The 16,551-nt window shown below is 45.0% G+C and overlaps 2 protein-coding genes across 5 annotated transcripts in view; both read left to right on the top strand.

Moving 5' to 3' along the window:
- LOC115130969 (FH2 domain-containing protein 1-like) overlaps positions 1-4,079 on the top strand; it is a 43,268-nt gene extending 39,189 nt beyond the window's left edge. For both annotated transcript variants that reach the window (XM_065019902.1, XM_065019903.1), the window contains exons 11-12: positions 294-458; positions 817-4,079. In XM_065019902.1, coding sequence (XP_064875974.1) covers positions 294-458; positions 817-2,928 — 2,277 coding nt within the window. In that variant the 3' untranslated portion in view covers positions 2,929-4,079. The remainder of the gene's footprint in view (positions 1-293; positions 459-816) is intronic.
- A 4,605-nt stretch (positions 4,080-8,684) lies between these two features.
- Positions 8,685-10,201, top strand: LOC115130970 (rho-related GTP-binding protein RhoG-like). Of its 3 annotated transcripts, XM_029662577.2 has the most exons (4): positions 8,751-8,771; positions 9,143-9,176; positions 9,305-9,489; positions 9,575-10,201. In XM_029662577.2, the coding sequence occupies exons 3-4, from the start codon at positions 9,361-9,363 to the stop codon at positions 10,019-10,021; spliced, it is 576 nt and encodes a 191-aa protein (XP_029518437.2). In that variant the 5' UTR covers positions 8,751-8,771; positions 9,143-9,176; positions 9,305-9,360; the 3' UTR covers positions 10,022-10,201. The 3 variants fall into 3 exon arrangements, with proteins under 3 accessions (XP_029518436.2, XP_029518438.2, XP_029518437.2); XM_029662576.2 differs by lacking the exon at positions 9,143-9,176 and having other exon boundaries at positions 8,685-8,771; XM_029662578.2 differs by lacking the exon at positions 9,143-9,176 and having other exon boundaries at positions 8,699-8,771; positions 9,314-9,489.
- Positions 10,202-16,551: the final 6,350 nt, after the last annotated feature.

Here is a 16,551-nt window from a genome sequence, read left to right as displayed (position 1 = left end):
TGGATTTAGAACACACACTGATCTAGAAAATATATAATTCTAGATCTACAGCACATCTATGGTGTCTAGTGAAGTGAGAATTTATGAACTCACAAAGAACAAAACTGAAACTCACATGGCTTTGGTTACCTCTGAGTCTCTTCCCTCCATATTCATCCTCCTTGGTCAAAATACACAACAGTCAGTCTAATTTTGATCTCTCTCTCTCTCTCTCTCGCGCGCGCTCTCTCCATCTCTCCTCCATGTCTCTCACGCTCTCTCTTCTCTATCCTCTTCTCCATCTCTCTCTCTAGGTGGCAGAGGAGCGTCTGAAGGAAGCAGAGGATGAAGTGGAGGGGATGAGGATGTCCAGTCAGGCTCTGGTCCAGTTCTTCTGTGAGGATGACACCACTTTTAAACTGGAGGAAGCCTGCAGGGTCTTCCACTCCTTCTGCCTTCGCTTCCAAAGAGCCGTACAGGTGAGACCGACTGCTTTACATCAAGCTGCCTGCATGGGTTCCCACTACGTACATATTGTAATAATGTATGAAAACTAAAACAAATGCCTTTTGGTTGTAATTCAAGGTTAGGGTTGGATTTTAAAATAGGATTTTAAGAAGATCCTTTGTAGAACTAGGTCGGGCTTCCGACTTTGCAACTTGGGAAGATATTGACGACCCTCCTCATGACAGCAATATGAGGTAGTGGGATGGATGAGTGGGATGGGGACCGTAGATGTAGACAGAAGATAGAAGCGTAGATGCTGTGCTGATAAATGTATACTTGATGTTTCTTCTTTTACCTGAAACTCATTGAACTCGTCCTGTTCCCTCTCAGGAAAACGCTGAGCGGGAACAGAAGGAGCAGAAACGGATGGAGCGTGAGATGGTGGAGAAGCGTCGCTCCGTGGCCGTGTGTACAGGGCTGGACCTGGACCTGGCTGTGGCTACGGGTCGGGTGTCCCCACCGGGAACCCAGGAGAACCAGAATGACCTAGAGAAAACCCTTGAGAACCTGAGCCACGCCTGGAGCCGGCGCAGCCTTAGAACCCAGGAGAACCGCAGGCACTCCCACCACCTCCAGAACTACACCTCCGTTCCTATTCAGACATCCCCGGGTTTGGTTAGAAACACATCCACCCAACTCCACCTTAGCTCCTCCAACCTCCAGACCTCTCCAGGGCTACCCTGCCCCACCTACCCCAACCAGGAGAGACCATCCCTGGGGACCGAGACCAAGACAGAGCCCCTGGTCCGTCAGCACCAACAAGTCTTGGAGACTAAGGGACCAAATCATGAAGGGACAACTCAGACTCAAGTCTCAGAACCGCAACATGAACTGACTTCTGACATCATTCAAACCCAGTGTGGACATAGATTCAAATTCCCCCAAAACAGGCAGGACACTATTGCCTATGTCACCCAAACCCAACATGGAATATTTAAAAACGTCATTGATAGCCGACATGCACCAACGGCTCGAGTGACTCAAACTCACGATGAACGGACTGTTGATGCCGTCCCTGAACCGTGTGTACTGACCACTAAGTCTATGGCCAGTCCTTATAGACACTCCTCCACTACCACTACTGCCATCCCCAGTGTGAGAAGAAATACCATTGGTCTTAGACACAGGTATGACCTAGAGGGGACTGACCCTACCCCTGTTTCTCAGGCGAAACACACAGACACCTCAGTCAGAGACGCAGCGCATCAGGACCCTGACCTCGCTCAGTTAACAGGGTCAATGGTTACTCAGGTGACTCAGCAGCCCTTCGAGAGCCAATCAGAAACATCCATGGCCACTGCCACCCCAGACGGTGTCCAATCACAATCCCAGGATGCTAAGGGAGCCAATGAGACCACACCAGGACGTGGTGGTGCCTTGGAGCTGAGGCTTTCACCTGAGGGCGGACCAAGCCAGCAGAGGGAAACCGAATCTGTGGAACAGAGCTGGCTGACTCCGAGCCTACCAGAACTGAGCCCACAGCGGGCACAGGAATGCCCAGAGGTCTCCAGCCCTGACAGGGAGAGGGACCGGTCATACCCATGTGTGGGCGAAACCCTTGAGTGCCACACCCTGGTCCGAGGTCTGCGTTCCTACGACAACCTATCCCCTCCTCCCACAACACTCTCCAGAGGCCCACCCAGCCTCTGCTCCAAGTGGAGGAAAGCGAAGCAGGCGGAGACTCCAGGGGCTGGTTCTGGGTCTCCAATGGGGAAAGAGGACTCTCGGGGCGGGGGGAAGTCTCCTGTTGTCCGAGGTGGGGCTAAGCGGGGCTTGGTACCCCGTGCAGGTCTACCGAACAATACTGCTATCCATAGGGTGCGTTTTATTACCAAACCGGAGACACAGACACCCACCGGCCCCGTTCCAAATCCTAATTTACAGACTACATCACGTTCCACTGCGTCCCCGTCCGTACCCAGCGCCTCCATACGCTCCTCCCCCATCACACGCCCTACTACTGCCCAGACAGAGGTGAAGCGGCGCGGTAGCACCAGGAGTGAGAGGAGCCAGGCTGGGGGTGAGAACCAGCAGCAGACCCCAGGGAAACACACCTTGACCCGCCGGGCATCAGAGAGAGCTGGGATGGGGCTTGGACCAGAGAGGGAGAGGACTTCTAGCACCAGCACCAATAGTAGTACAGCTACCACCCAGCCAGCCTTTGTCAGAGGCTCTCCTCTCAGGGTCACCAAACGTCTTGCCCCCACCTCCAACTCTGAGACCCAACACTCCTCTCAGCCCCGCTCCACACACAGCCCCTCCTCTGCTACAGCTAAAACCATCCGTACAGCTGTTACAGCTGCGTCCAGGACTAGAACAACCAAGACGAGCCCCAGCACAGATCCCTCTAGAGCTGCTGTCCCTGCCTGTAAAACCCCCACAGCAACACGGATACCTGGACCTAAAATGGCCCGTCCTGCCTCCTCGCCCATGTGGAAGTGATCGTGGGAGATCCTACCACTTTTTCAGTCTTCTGTCCACATGCCTCGGTGTGTTTATGTTTGTGTCCACTGTACATGTATGTGGGTATCAATAAATGACTTGGTGAATTGTACCAGACCTCTCTGTTCTGGAGGGGTAGGCAGTTACTGGTCCATGCAGACTCTATTGAGCTTGTCCAGAATCGATGGGGTGTTTTCACTTGGGTCTGTCTTATTGTAAAGTGCAATTAAGGACGTACGAAGTACCTGCCATTCTCGCTCTTGTCTGGCAGGAAGATGACAAAGAACTGCAACTCGAACAAAATGGCTGCCACTACACTCTACATTTACTATGTTTTGCAAATGGACAGTAGGTGTACTGTCACTGTAGATAGAATTGTCTTCTGTTCTACACTCTACCTCCATCCACTAGTGTCCTGTCCATGCAACAGGGCACTTCAAGGAGATACTCTAACCACCTCACACCCAACCTGGACTTTGTTAAGCTACTGAAATGGGTGCCTCATTTGTTGTTCAAGAAAATCATTTGTTTAGAATAATTTGCCACTGCGGCCTCCTCTGTGCCTTGGTCTTCCAACAGATCACTCTCATCGACCAGTCTTTTTAGGTTGTATGTTGTATGTTGAAAATGGCGTGTTCGTCTTCAAAGGTTATTTTATTTTACTTTACCTGCATCCCAAATTGCACCCTATTCCCCATATAGTGCACAACCTTTGACCAGGGCCCCCAAACAGCTCTGGTCCAAATGAGTGCACTATGTAGGGAATAATTTCCCACTGTGTTTTGAGCGGCCATTCTTAGAACTGTATTTCTACACCTGTTGTGCTGTTTCATTAGATGCATGGACCAAACTCAGATTAAATAGATGGAATTTCACTTTTGTTGTTTTCTCACCTTGGGCTATCGATTTGCCCAATCAGCAATCAATCGGTATGATATCGAATTGATTATTGGTAATTGAGCGATTTTATTGGTTATCCTCATCTTGAATGTGCTCTTCATTCTGACACACTTTAAGTTGCTAGGATACTCACTGTAATATTCTGCTGCTGTTAATATCAAAAGGATCTTAAAATGAACGGCATGAATTGTTATCCATGGCAACAATGTGTGTATTTGTAAATAACATATAAAATAAAGTTGCTAATCAGACTCGGGGTGTGGTTGTTTGTTTTAGAAATGACGTCACTAAAGGACTTTCTGTTTAAAGACGACAGAGAAGTCGAAGGCAGGTGTTCTTCAATGCACAGCTCTGCTTATTAGTTTTTCTTGCAGTTACTATCGTCCACAGTATGAGTTCCCCCAGGCATCTGGAGGCTCACGTACTGCTGTGACCCTCCCGATGCACCCTGTTCCCTATATAGTGCACTACTTTTCATCAGAAACCTATGTGAACTATATAGTGAATAGCCTGACATTGGTCACAGTATTTTAGACTAGAGACCTGTCTTGATCACCAAGCTGCTGGCTCGTTATCAGCATCAAGAGACTACTTCCTCCTCCAGAGACAAAGCTGTCCTGCTCTACTAACCAAGCTGCTGTCTCGTTATCAGCATCATGAGACTACTTCCTCCTCCAGAGACAAAGCTGTCCTGCTCTACTAACCAAGCTACTGGCTCGTTATCAGCATCAAGAGACTACTTCCTCCTCCAGAGACAAAGCTGTCCTGCTCTACTAACCAAGCTGCTGTCTCGTTATCAGCATCATGAGATTACTTCCTCCTCCAGAGACAAAGCTGTCCTGCTCTACTAACCAAGCTGCTGGCTCGTTATCAGCATCAAGAGACTACTTCCTCCTCCAGAGACAAAGTTGTCCTGCTCTACTAACCAAGCTGCTGGCTCGTTATCAGCATCAAGAGACTACTTCCTCCTCCAGAGACAAAGCTGTCCTGCTCTACTAACCAAGCTGCTGGCTCGTTATCAGCATCATGAGACTACTTCCTCCTCCAGAGACAAAGCTGTCCTGCTCTACTAACACACCATTGTCCTCTTTTCCATCTCCTTTTCTCTCCCTCTCTCCACTGCCCCTCAGCCTCTCTCCTTTTCTCTCCTCCTCTCCATGTCTTGACACAGTCCTCCTCAGGCCTGTAACTGTTGCCATGGTGACACTGCAGGCCTTCTAGAGAATTTCCTTGGAGAATTGGGGTGAGAAGGGTGTGGGTGTAAGAGTCCAGTGGGAGAGCTCTGTTTACAGGCCACAGTGACACGGATGATGCCAGAACCTCCTGGAGGGCAGAGCAACAAACTGGCGCCTCTTTGTCTCCCCTGGTTGTCTGGTGGTTGGTCAGCACTGACCTCTTAACCACTCTCTGCGTCCCAAATTACACCCTACTGTATTCCCTTTATAGTGCACTACTTTTGACCAGGGCAGTGTGCTATATAGGGAAAAAGGACGTATCCATTGCTTTACCTTGATCAGTGTATAGACGGGAGATGTGACTTCATTGATGAGTCTGCCAGTGGGGGTGGGCTGGTCCATTTTCAGCCCAGTGGATTTGTTTAACCTATTTTTTTAATGCGCAAAACAATCATTATCTGGCTAATAGTTGGGTGTGTAAGCTTTGAAGAATAAAATGGTGCGGTTTGGGGGCCTTAAGGAAAGAAATGGGCCGGTGTGTTAGAAATGCCAGGACCGATTTCGGGTCCCAGTCTGCCCCGCTCTGCCAGAGTAGGTCCGACTGAAATAGTGTAAAGTATTCTAACATGGCTTCCCTTTCTATTCCTTGTCTGCTTGTGATGAAGAGTTACTCACAACCACTCTGTCACTGTCAACAAACATACATGGACTTCAATGCAGATGTTGCTCTACAAAGTTTCTGAACAGAACTGGCCAATGTACCCTACCCTTAAGTTAAAAGTAACCAGTGAAGGCATGTTAGTCGGTGTCTGTTCTCTCCAGAAGAAAGTGGACAAAGCCGATGAGACATGGTAATTAGTAACACTGTGTAATCTGTGCCGTTTGGAATGGTGTCGGAAAACTGATGGTTTTAGCGATCGGTCAAGGGTCACATTTTTGGGAAACGGAGAGGCCTGTCCGACATCCAACCAAACGATTGATGTATTTAAACAGAGATGTCACACTGAGATGTACATCTCTTTTTCAAGCGAGCCCTGATCAAGAGAGCAGTATACATATCATTGAGCAATACATAACAATGAATGGAAGTTAAAACAGTGAAAGTGCATAAGAGCTTAAAAGAGTAGTCAGTCAGGGTGCAGCACCCGTCCAATACTGGATTTAAAATGTTCAATCAGAATAAAATATAAACGCAACATGTAAAGTGTTGGTTTCATGAGCTGAAATAAAATATCCCAGACATTTTTCATACACACAAAAAGCTTATTTCTCTTAACTTTAGTGCAAAAATGTGTTTACATCCCTGTTAGTGAACATTTCTTCTTTGCCAATATAATCCATCCACCTGACAGGTGTGGCATATCAAGAAGCTGATTAAACAGCATGATCATTACACAGGTGCACCTTGTGCTGGGGGGCAATAAAAGGCCTCTCTACTACACAATGCCACAGATATCTCAAGTTTTGAGGGAGCGTGCATTTGGCATGCTGATTGCAGGAATGTTCACCAAAGCTGTTGCCAGATAATTTAATTTGAATTTCTCTACCATAAGCCTCCTCCAACATTGTTTTAGAAAATGTGGCAGTACGTCCAACCGGCCTCACAACTGCAGGCCACATGTATGGTGATGTGTGGGCGAGCGGTTTGCTGATGTCAACGTGGTGAACAGAGTGTCCCATGGTGGCGGTGGGGTTATGGTATGGGCAGGCATAAGCTACAGACAACGAACACAATTGCATTTTATGGATGGCAATTTGAATGCACAGAGATACCGTGACGAGATCCTGAGGCCCATTGTCGTGCCGGTCATCCACCAGCATCACCTCGTGTTTCAGCATGATAATGCACGGCCCCATGTCGCAAGGATCTGTACACAATTCCTGGAACATGAAAATGTCTCAGTTCTTCCATGCCCTGCATACTCACCAGACATGTCACCCATTGTGCCAGTTTGGGATGCTCTGGATGGAAGTGTATGACAGCATGTTCCAGTTCCCGCCAAAATCCAGCAACTTCGCACAGCCATTGAAGAGGAGTGGGACAACATTCCACAGGCCACAAGCAACAGCCTGATCAACTCGGAGATGTTTCGCACTGCATGAGGCAAATGGTGGTCACACCAGATACTGACTGGTGTTCTGATCCAAGCTCCTGCTTTTTTTCAAGGTATCTGTGATCAACAGATTCCTATCTGTGTTAACAGTTAACAGTCATGTGAAATTCATAGATTCGGGCCTAATTTATTTATTTCAGTTGACTGATTTCCTTATATGAACTGTACCTCAGTAAAATCTTTTAAATTGTTAAATGTTGTGTTAATATTTTTTGTTCCGTATCATTTTGTGATGAGCCATGCTTGGCTGCCCAATGACTTCTGTTGACTGTAGGCTTACATTTTGGCATGGTCTGACTACTGTTGATTCATCTATAAGTACCTAGGTGTCTGGCTAGACTGCAAACTCTCCTTCCAGACTCACATCAAACATCTCCAATCGAAAATCAAATCAAGAGTCGGCTTTCTATTCCGCAACAAAGCCTCCTTCACCCACGCCGCCAAGCTTACCCTAGTAAAACTGACTATCCTACCGATCCTCGACTTCGGCGATGTCATCTACAAAATGGCTTCCAACACTCTACTCAGCAAACTGGATGCAGTCTATCACAGTGCCATCCGTTTTGTCACCAAAGCACCTTATACCACCCACCACTGCGACTTGTATGCTCTAGTCGGCTGGCCCTCGCTACATATTCGTCGCCAGACCCACTGGCTCCAGGTCATCTACAAGTCCATGCTAGGTAAAGCTCCGCCTTATCTCAGTTCACTGGTCACGATGGCAACACCCATCCGTAGCACGCGCTCCAGCAGGTGTATCTCACTGATCATCCCTAAAGCCAACACCTCATTTGGCCGCCTTTCGTTCCAGTACTCTGCTGCCTGTGACTGGAACGAACTGCAAAAATCGCTGAAGTTGGAGACTTTTATCTCCCTCACCAACTTCAAACATCAGCTATCCGAGCAGCTAACCGATCGCTGCAGCTGTACATAGTCTATTGGTAAATAGCCCACCCATTTTCACCTACCTCACTCCCATACTGTTTTTATACTGTTTTTTTTTATTTATTTACTTTTCTGCTCTTTTGCACACCAATATCTCTACCTGTACATGACCATCTGATCATTTATCACTCCAGTGTTAATCTGCAAAATTGTATTATTCGCCTACCTCCTCATGCCTTTTGCACACATTGTATATAGACTGCCCATTTTTTTTTCTACTGTGTTATTGACTTGTTAATTGTTTACTCCATGTGTAACTCTGTGTTGTCTGTTCACACTGCTATGCTTTATCTTGGCCAGGTCGCAGTTGCAAATGAGAACTTGTTCTCAACTAGCCTACCTGGTTAAATAAAGGTGAAATTAAAAATTAAAAAATAAAATAAAAGTTGTTGATTTGAGATCTATACATACCGGTTTTTTAAAACAATCAAATATATACCAAAATTTGAATGTGCATGTTTAGTGTAAGACATGTTTAAGGTAACGAGCAAGGTTATTTTCTGGGTGAAATCATTATTTATGAAGCATTATGGTTTATAGTGCCATCTAGTGTCCGAATGACTTATCAGCTCTAAGTAAGAAGAAGGAAAACGACAACTACCATGATGCCTTAATCAACATAGAACGTGGTGGGCGTTTAAGAAAGGTCCCCGGATGCAGTTGTGATTGACTGTACACTGCTAAAAAGTTTCGCTCTCGTCGAGAGGTGGTAAGAGAAACAACTTTTTTGAATATAGATAATTCTTGCAAGCCATTGTTATACTTGTATGTATACTAACACTGTGCTAATTGTGGCTGATAGTTACTTATTGTGTTTAGGAAGTAGAAACTTCGAGGAATTCCACATGCTAGTTCCTTAGCTTTCCATTTAGCTGGCTGGCTAGTAATTTATGGGTACGCCCAAAAGTTGACGACCTAGGATAGCAATTTTATTGTTGTCTAATTTACTCAGGCGTTACACTTTATCATAGGTAAATCCTTGTACTTAACTGGTACCTTGCTAATTAAGAAGACTTGAGAAAATGTTAGATAAATAATGAAAACAAAGTGCTCTGCTGCTGATTTCTGTTTCGCCGGCAGGCTCCAGCCGGTGGACTTTGATTTTGAGACAAAGGTTAGAGGAAACTAAAACTGTCCAGCAGTAACAATCAATCAGACATTTACTCCGCTTCTCCTTCTATTCTCTCTCCCTCTCTTTCCTGCTCTCCTCACTTTCTCTCTCCCCATCCTCTTTCTGCCCAGCGTCTGCAGCCCGTGTGGTAGGTCGGTGTTAGGAAGGCAGCAGGACAGGAGACAGAATGCAGAACGTAAAGTGTGTAGTGGTGGGGGACGGTGCCGTGGGTAAAACATGCCTCCTCATCTCCTACACCACCAACGCTTTCCCTGAGGAGTACATCCCCACCGTGTTCGACAACTACAGCGCCCAGGTGTGTGTGTGTGTGTGTGTGTGTGTGTGTGTGTATTACACGTATGTTTTACACAAATGTTTACACACTTGTGTGTTTGTCACAGATGACGGTTGATGGCCGCATCATCAGCCTCAACCTGTGGGACACAGCCGGACAAGAGGAGTACGACCGCCTCCGCACTCTGTCCTACCCCCAATCCAACGTCTTCGTCATCTGTTTCTCCATCGGGAGTCCTTCCTCCCACGCCAACGTCCGCCACAAGTGGCACCCGGAAGTGTCTCACCACTGCCCCAGCGTGCCCATCCTCCTAGTGGGGACCAAGAGGGACCTGAGGAGTGATGGGGACACGGTGAAGAAGCTGAAGGAGCAGGGTTTAGCTCCCACCACACAGCAACAGGGGAACAGCATGGCTAAGCAGATAGGAGCGGTGAAGTACATGGAATGCTCTGCTCTGACGCAGGAAGGGGTCAGGGAAGTGTTCAGTGAGTCAGTACGGGCCGTGTTGTATCCCGTTACCAAAAAGAATGCCAAAAAGTGTGTACTGTTGTAATGGAGGGACACAGATGGGGAGAAGGAGGGAGAGACAATGACGGTGCAAGGTTGAGTTTGTTGGAGGAGATGGACTCAGCCCCCAGGCCTCTCTGCCCCCTCTGCCTCTCTGCCCCCTCTGCCTCTCTGGCCCCCTCTGCCTCTCGGCCCCCTCTGCCTCTCTGGCCCCCTCTGCCTCTCTGCCCCCTCTGCCTCTCTGGCCCCCTCTGCCTCTCTGGCCCCCTCTGCCTCTCGCCCCTCTGCCTCTCTGGCCCCCTCTGCCTTTAAAGACTCTTGATTCAGCTCACTTCTCTCCTTCCTCCAGCCCCTCAAAATCAAATCTGGAACTCAGTCAGTTCCACTGCTTTTTCCCCTAATTCCCCTCTAATCAGGGACTGATTTAGACCTGGGACACCAGGTGGATGATTCCCCTCTAATCAGGGACTGATTTAGACCTGGGACACTTGGTGTGTGCAATTAATTACAAGGTAGAACAGAACCAGTTGTTCGGACCTTTGTAGGGTCAGAGCTGAGTACCCTGGCTCTATTCCTTGTCCTCAGAGTTTAATCCACTTCTAATTCTATCATCACCAAGTTGACGATACCAACAGGGTGCAGATAGCCTCACTCCTCCCAGTCTGCTCAAACCTGTGTTAGTGTTATCACTTGATTTTTGTTTTGTTTTGTTGCAATGTTCGAAAGATGCTTCTGCGTAAATAATCGGTCTTTTTTGTTTTGTATGATCCCTTGCCATTAAGATGTTTCTTAATATGCCATGTTGGCTGATAGAGCTGGAGAGATGAGCTCTGCCTTAGTAAGAGGTTAATCATTACCTCAATCACAGCCTCTCCAGTCGGTTATTCAGGCTATCCATCAAGGACTGTTGAAAACGCACCTGGAAATAGCCTATACGTTTTGGGCATCTTGTTCTGTACAGTTCTCTGCTTTAGCTTTAGGTGTCCAGTTTACCCTCTTAATGTCTCCTCAAATGGATATTAGCCTAATCCAAGTATGATGCAAGGGCCAAAGCAATGGGTTTGTGTGCAGACATTTTAAAATCAATGAATGGATTGGTTGGATGAATGTTGTGAGTTTGTATGATTTAATGCTGACAGGAATGGCGGACATATCAGAATGGCGGTTCTAGTTATTTATGCCAATTACATTTTAATGTGCCTTATTGTAAGATATCTGACGTTTATTGTATCTACCTTATTGATTATTTGCTTTAGATGCCAAAACTGTTGAGTAGCTGTGTGTGTGTGTGTGAGAGAGAGATACTAGAGTTGATTAAACTCCACGTTACATCCTCTCAGAAGAACCAAAGCTTTAAATGAAACCAAAGCTTCTTTATCAAAGTTCCATGAAACCACTTTTTGACACAATGTTTCTCCCCTCGGTTTACTCTAAGAAGGATGTAGCCCCATAACTGACATCAGAGCACTGTTGTGGGTGTTGTGGTGTGAACTTGTGTTCACAGCCCTTATAGCGTTTGCCTCTAGAATGCTACAACCTATATAATGCTGGTAAATGGAGGCTGGGGTTTGATTACTGGCTGTGATAACTGACAATAACTACAACAGGAAATAGGGCTGAGATTGCACATTTATTTTGGCATGTTTTTTTGTTTGTTGTGCATTTGATTAAGTAAATGAAACGTGGGCAGTATAGTCTGGACATTTGATAGGGTATCATGCTGAAAATGTACAGGGTCAGACCTATTTACATGTGCATCACAAATGGCACCCTACTGCCTTTTTAGTGCATCAAGTAAGTAATAGGGTACCATTTGTGACTCACTCAGAGTATTAAAGAATAAAACCAAGAGAGCAATTAAAACTCATTCCTATTTTATATAATCTTTAAAAAAAAAAATCTATATATTCAGGTGTTCAGCTGGTATTTTGAATATAAACGTAACAGTAACCAATCATGGGAGTTCACTCCTAGGTAGGGAGAGAGATGCAAATTATTGTTTGAGAAAAAAATCAGTGTGTGGAAGAAACATGCCACTCCACCTCAAGTTCTAGAGGGAGTTCACTCCTAGGTAGGGAGAGAATCAGTGTGTGGAAGAAACATGCCACTCCACCTCAAGTTCTAGAGGGAGTTCACGTTTTATTCTGTCATGTGGAGATCCTTCAGGGCTCCGTGGAAACAGATGTTGGTTGAACATATTGCTGAGACTATGTTTAGAGTGTTTTAAGAGAATGAAAGCATGTCTGTCAGTGTAAATGCTATGGGTTGCTTGTTGTGCTACTGTGTCCTGATATTTACTCTGTCTAAACAGAACACACACCTGTGGCTTTTTTGTCTGCGGTCTTACAGCTAGCTGTGTGTGTGTGTGTGTAGGCCAGTGTTTTCAGAACTCCTGCGGCCCCCAAGAGGTTCATGTTTGGTTTTTGCCCTAGCACTACGCAGCTAATTCAAATAATCAAAGCTTGATGATTTTTGAATCGGCTGTGTAGTGCTAGGGAAAAACCCAACTGTGCACCTCTTGGGGTCCCCTGGACTGAGTTTGGGAAATAATGGTGTAGGCTGGTGTGTATGTGTGGGGTACTCTATAATACAAGGCTGGTGTGTATGTGTGGGGAACTCTATAATACAAGGCTGGTGTGTATGTGTGGGGAACTCTATAATACAAGGCTGGTGTGTATGTGTGGGGTACTCTATAATACAAGGCTGGTGTGTATGTGTGGGGAACTCTATAATACACTGGGAACTTGATTTGTTTGTAGAATTTTTGTAATTTCATATATTCTGAACAAAAATATAAATGCATTATGCAACAATTTTTTGGATTACACTGAGGTACATATACATATAAGGAAATCAGTCGGCTTATGGTATGAAATTTAACATTTCATTCTATGGCAACAGCTCTGGTGGACATTCCTGCAGTCACCATGGCAATTGAAACTTCCTTTAAAACACGAGACACCTGTGGAGTAGTGTTGTGAAAAAACTGCACATTTTAGAATAGCCTTTTATTGCCCCCCAGCACAAGGTGCACCTTTGTAATGATCATGCTGTTTAATCAGCTTCTTGATAGGTCACACCTGTCAGGTGGATATGAGAAATGCTCACTAACAGTGATGTAAACACATTTGTGCACAACATTTGAAAGAAATATGCTTTTTGGGATCTTTTATTTTAGCTCATGAAACATGGGACCAACACTTTACATGGTGTGTTTATATTTTTGATCATTGTATATCAAAAGTCTATTTGTATAAATGAACAATGAAATTATTTTAATCTATGCTCAATAAAATGGTTATAGTTAAATAGGGATAATTGTGCTATTTCCTGTGAGGTGTTCTCTGCTTCTGCAGATTGTGAGCTTGTGGGTTCAAAGTGGGTGAACCTGTAGGTGTGGCTGAGTCCTGCAGGATACATTGTAATGTGACTTATTATTGATTAACCAAATGGAACAGAGCTTAGATCATGTAAAGCTGTGGACATCAAATGATGAACGTGAAATGGAAACTTTTCATGACACAGTAGGGTCTAGAACACAGCCCCTAGCATCAGATTATGACACAGTAGTGTCTAGAACACAGCCCCTAGCATCAGATTATGACACAGTAGGGTCTAGAACACAGCCCCTAGCATCAGATTATGACACAGTAGGGTCTAGAACACAGCCCCTAGCATCAGATTATGACACAGTAGGGTCTAGAACACAGCCCCTAGCATCAGATTATGACACAGTAGGGTCTAGAACACAGCTCTAAGCACCAGGTCATTATACAGTAGGGTCTAGAACACAGCTCTAAGTATCAGGTTATGACACAGTAGGGTCTAGAACACAGCTCTAAGTTTCAGGTCATGACACAGTAGGGACTAGACCACAGCTCTAAGTATCAGGTCATGACACAGTAGGGTCTAGAACACAGCTCCTAGCATCAGATTATGACACAGTAGGGTCTAGAACACAGCTCTAAGTATCAGGTTATGACACAGTAGGGTCTAGAACACAGCTCTAAGTTTCAGGTCATGACACAGTAGGGTCTAGAACACAGCTCTAAGTTTCAGGTCATTATACAGTAGGGTCTAGAACACAGCTCTAAGCACCAGGTCATTATACAGTAGGGTCTAGAACACAGCTCTAAGTATCAGGTCATGACACAGTAGGGTCTAGAACACAGCTCTAAGCACCAGGTCATTATACAGTAGGGTCTAGAACACAGCTCTAAGTATCAGGTCATGACACAGTAGGGTCTAGAACACAGCTCTAAGCACCAGGTCATTATACAGTAGGGTCTAGAACACAGCTCTAAGTATCAGGTCATGACACAGTAGGGTCTAGAACACAGCTCTAAGCACCAGGTCATTATGCAGTAGGGTCTAGAACACAGCTCTAAGTATCAGGTCATGACACAGTAGGGTCTAGAACACAGCTCTAAGCACCAGGTCATTATACAGTAGGGTCTAGAACACAGCTCTAAGTATCAGGTCATTACACAGTAGGGTCTAGAACACAGCTCCTAGCATCAGGTCCCAAGTGGCTAAATGTACTGTATGTATTCAGTACTTTTTAAAAGTTACATTTAGGCTACTGTGGCATATTTATTAGCACAGTCTTTGATGGAAATAAGAAATTGCTGCACTAAAATACATGTATATCTGTATTTTGTAGTTTGTGTTGAGTACATAATCATTCTTCAACACAAGATGGCGACAAAGTCCCTCGGTTTTATTCCACATTCCCAGATTGACACTCTCCTCTGGTTTACACACTGGTGTCCCAAATGGCACCCTATTCCCTTAACAGTGCACTACCTTTTAACCAGTGCCCACATAGGGCTCGGTTCAAAAGTAGTGCACTATATAGGGAATAGTGCCTTTTGGGACACAGTTTCAGACTTAATGTTCCACCCTCCTCACCTCTTCTCTCTGAGTCATCCTTCAACTCAGCAGACACCTACAAGTTCCATCCATTCTTCCTGCTCTAGAATGTCAAAATGTTGCTAACTCTGAAAAATGTCTGTGACCTTCGTGGGAGTTGTCTCTAAACACATGATAGATGTGTTGAACTTCACTAGCAAACTCCCACAACAGTATGCATATTCTCTGTCCTGAAATGTTTTATTCCGTTCAGGTTTGTGTTCTATTCAAGAGGTTGACATTTTTGGCACAGAATATTTAGTCGACACAATATGGACATTAAACTGTTTAGAAGACATAGAAGATGATCCGAAAATGATCGACAACAACCATACCGATCACTTATCGCAGGCCTTTTTCTGATATTGTTCATTACGATACATAGCCTATACTAGAAACATTTAAAGTTTTAAATAAAATACATCTGCTGTGGTTTACAGGTAGTCTAGTGGTTAGAGCTTTGGACTAGTAACCAAAAGGTTGCAAGATCAAATCCCTGAGCTGACAAGGTACAAATCTGTTCTACGCCTGAACAAGGCAGTTAACCCACCGTTCCTATGCCGTCATTGAAGATAAGAATTTGTTTTTAACTGACTTGCCTAGTTAAATAAAGGTAAAATAAAAATAAACATTTATGTCATAAACACTTATCGTTCTATTTATCGGTATCACATCAATTCAGACAATTTATAGCAATATGTACAGTTGAAGTCAGAAGTCTCCAACTGTACATTGGTTGGAGTCATTAAAACTTGTTTTTCAACCACTCCACAAATTTCTTGTTAACAAACTATATTTTTGGCAAGTCGGTTAGGACATCAACTTTGTGCATGACACAAGATTATTTCACTTATAATTCACTGTATCACAATTCCAGTGGGTCAGAAGTTTACATACACTAATTGACTGTGCCTTTAAACAGCTTGGAAAATTCCAGAAAGTGATGTCATGGCTTTAGAAGCTTTTGATAGGCTAATTGCCATAATTTGAATCAACTGGAGGTGTATCTGTGCATTTATTTCAAGGCCTACCTTCAAACTCAGTGCCTCTTTGCTTGACATCATGGGAAAATCAAAAGAAATCAGCCAAGACCTCAGAAAAATAATTGTAGACCTCCACAAGTCTGGTTCATCCTTGGGAGGAATTTCCAAACGCCTGAAGGTACCACGTTCAGCTGCACAAACAATAATATGCAAGTATAAACAACATGGGACCACGCAGCCGTCGTACTGAGGAAGGAGACGCGTTCTGTCTCCTTGAGATGAATGTACTTTGGTGCGAAAAGTGCAAATCAATCCCAGAACAGCAGCGAAGGACCAGAAGGACCTTGTGAAGATGCTGGAGGAAACAGGTGCAAAAGTATCTATATCCACAGTAAAACGAGTTCTATATCGACAACCTGAAAGCTATCTCAGCAAGGAAGAAGCCACTGCTATAAAACCATCAAGATCGTACTTTTTGGAGAAATATCCTCTGGTCTGATGAAACAAAAATAGAACTGTTTGGCCATAATGGCCATCGTTATGTTTGGAGGAAAAGGGGAGGCTTGCAAGCCGAAGAACACCATCCCAAACGTGAAGCACGGGGGTGGCAGCATCATGTTGTTGGGGTGCTTTGCTGCAGGAGGGACTGGTGCACTTCACAAAATAGATGGCGTCATGAGGA

This window comes from Oncorhynchus nerka, linkage group LG6, assembly GCF_034236695.1.
Source record: "Oncorhynchus nerka isolate Pitt River linkage group LG6, Oner_Uvic_2.0, whole genome shotgun sequence".
In the NCBI taxonomy this organism is placed as follows: Eukaryota; Metazoa; Chordata; class Actinopteri; order Salmoniformes; family Salmonidae; genus Oncorhynchus; species Oncorhynchus nerka.
This window is presented reverse-complemented; position numbering and strand designations above follow the sequence as displayed.

What these genes read in the sequence shown, in the direction of transcription:
- LOC115130970 (XM_029662576.2), top strand. Translation starts at nt 9,361, where the DNA reads ATGCAGAACGTAAAGTGTGTAGTGGTGGGGGACGGTGCCGTGGGTAAA. An exon ending in TCGACAACTACAGCGCCCAG is followed by an intron (nt 9,490 to 9,574) that starts GTGTGTGTGTGT and finishes TGTTTGTCACAG; the next exon opens with ATGACGGTTGATGGCCGCAT.